General features: G+C 38.1%; 1 protein-coding gene across 1 annotated transcript; it reads left to right on the top strand.

Annotated features, from left to right (window-relative positions):
* Positions 1–243: 243 nt before the first annotated feature.
* LOC141646185 (monothiol glutaredoxin-S6-like) lies at positions 244–837 on the top strand. Its single transcript, XM_074454182.1, has one exon. It carries the CDS (start codon positions 313–315, stop codon positions 619–621), a length of 309 nt encoding a protein of 102 aa, XP_074310283.1. The 5' UTR covers positions 244–312; the 3' UTR covers positions 622–837.
* The last annotated feature ends 2,035 nt before the right edge of the window (positions 838–2,872 follow it).

Raw genomic sequence — 2,872 nt, 5'->3', positions numbered from 1 at the left:
AATTTTTCATTCAGATGTGCATTAGCATCAACTAATCCATACATTTTCTCTAGTTTATACTCAGAATATGTTAGTTTGTCCTACAACTAGGCCACTACAACCCTGCCTTAAGATCTTAAGGAATAAAAATATTACTTTATGAGATTTTACAGAGAAAGGATAAAAACCGCCAACATATGGATGCCTATAAATACGAAGAACATAAGCTCATATATACTCACAACAACGCCAACAAACCAGAGCACCACCTCGGAGTCTAAAATTCACCAAACATCCTAAACAAAAACAAAAACAAGGTTTAGCTACTTAGCAATGGAAATTGTGAAGCATTTGGTTGAGCAAAAGCCGCTAGTAATATTCACCAAGAGTTCGTGTTGCATGAGCCACTCAGTGCAGCAACTTATAAGCAGCTATGGAGCAAATGCGACAGTATATCAGCTGGATAGCTTACCAAATGGGCAAGAAGTTGAGAAAGCACTTGAAAGACTAGGACTTAAACCTAGTGTTCCTGCTATTTTCATAGGTCAAAAGTTTGTTGGTGGAGCTAAGGAGATAATTAGCATGCAGGTCCAAGGCAGACTTACCCCCATGTTGAAGGAGGCTGGAGCTATTTGGGTTTAGAATACTAATATCGGGATTATGGTTTAATTTCAGTTTTTAGTCGAATTGGGTTGGTCTCTTAGGATATTTAACTGTTTATTTGCAGTACACACTTCCTCCTCCATTATTATTAGGATGGAACTGGAAGTGTATTTTTGTACTCCACTGGCTCAAGCAGCCATATTGAGATGTTTTCTATGGTTTCTTAATTAAATGAATCGATGCTTTTTAGTTTTTACTGCAAAATCACTTACTAATCTTATTTATGTTTCACAAAGTATACAATTTCATCTATAATCACACCAAGGCCGTAACAACGTCGAAGAATAACGGCCAACTGATGGATATCAGTTTGAAAGCAGCAGAAACAAGATACATATATAAGGCTACTTTTATTTGCTCTCTAGCCCAGAAGGATTCTAATGACCACCAGCCTTTCATTTTTTCAGCTCGTCCTAAGAAGTGTAAGACTTCCTCGTTTGAGAAACCATCATGCGCCCATTTTACCCCTCTGCTTTGCAGGTACCCCTCTGCTCATCATGTGCATGAGAAATGGAGGATGGCCATTTCCAAGAAAAATCATAGCCAAGGGGATGAATCTCCAAGACACAATTTATCTACTTCCTCCAAAAATAGATCTCTCTCCCATAAATTTTTACGTCCTCGTGGCGTAAGTGTGTCTTGTTGTAGATACTCTCCTAAAGCTCAAATAGCGAAGAAAAGAAAAGACATGGCATCCCCAGCGTACTACTCCAGCTACTCTTTGAAGAAACCCCGTTTTTGTAATAATAATGTAGTGTTTGCACCTGACTTAAAGATGGAAGTGTGCTTTGTATAAGGAACCTATTTTTATGGCTGTCAATCCTTCCCCCACCCAACGTCAAACAAGAAAACAGGATTCAATAGAACAAGTTAAGATTAAGCAATCGGAATAGTGGATTATTATCCTATGCTAAACTTTATTGCAGATGAGACAATACAGAACAGAACAGAGCACGACGAATGCCAAAATAGAAATGCGCTTCAATGCAAATATTACTCGGGACTCTTCACTAATGAGCCAGTTGCTGAACCCAGACCTTACCCATTTGAGACTTGTATTAGCATAATAATAAACAAATAAAGATTCACATGAGACATGACAAAATTAAACGAGGAAGAAAATTTTGTATGGTTTTTAACAATTTTATTATTCCTCATACCCTGAATATACACTATATCATTCTCAGAAACTAAATACGGAGTATTTGAGTACAATAATACGGAGTATCTCAGTTTTGAGAGTCGAAAAATATATCCTCGTTTCTTGATAGAGAATTGGCGAGTGAGTGCGAGTCCGACACTTGGATATGTACCATAGCTTCTATGGGGTGGCAATTTCTTATAATCTAGTCCGTCAAGTAGTACATGACTATCGTATTGAACGGTTGTTCCATTCCTTATTTCCTTTTCGTCTACAATGTTTGTAAATGGGTCACCTTTACTTAAGGGAGAGTTATTGATTAGGAAATAACACTACACTGAAAAATAATAAAAATCTACCTCAACTTAAGAAATATATGGTGAGATCAACCAACATGCCATAGTATGAGAAACAAAGAGATGAGGACGCCAAAATTCAGATTCTAGCCGTACCTTTGATGTACGCTCGATTATTCCTTGTAACAGGCAATGTGATTGTGCTGTCAATTACTACATGATAAGCAGATCAATGTATTTGATCCTTAAACGAGTGATCGCAGAAGTTGGCCCTTGGCTTCTTGGAGAGCTGTTTCTGAAAGGAGCAGCTATATTGGTTGTGAAATGCTAGGAATCAAAAACATATGATTTCTGTAAGATCTGATCAAACTTTTATGCTTCTAGAAAAGCTGAAAGGAATCAGTTAACTTGAAAGGTGCCCCAAATGATACCCAAGTACATTTTGTACAGACGATATTGCATTTTATGTAGAATGGAACTACCACGTCATCCCCTTCAAAACGACTACTGGAACGTAATCTCACACATGTATGTGCTTAGATATATATGTGCCTTTTCTTTCTTTTCCCTCTGCCTGTCACTCTCTCCATGAAATCCAAGTTGATATTCCGTTCATATTTGCGGCCTGTTAGCTGCATCACATCTTAACTGTATCCGGCCTGCAAAGAATAACATAAACTTACACGTGCTAATACGAGAACAAAATAACCTCATGCCTCACATATGACTGGGTTAAGGTGGAGTTGCATGACCGCAACCAGGGGGGAGCTACATAGAAGCAAGGGGTTAAGGT

Source organism: Silene latifolia, chromosome 3 (genome assembly GCF_048544455.1).
Source record: "Silene latifolia isolate original U9 population chromosome 3, ASM4854445v1, whole genome shotgun sequence".
Lineage (NCBI taxonomy): Eukaryota > Viridiplantae > Streptophyta > Magnoliopsida > Caryophyllales > Caryophyllaceae > Silene > Silene latifolia.
The sequence above is the reverse complement of the archived record's forward strand: the minus strand, read 5'-3'. Positions and strand labels throughout refer to the sequence as shown.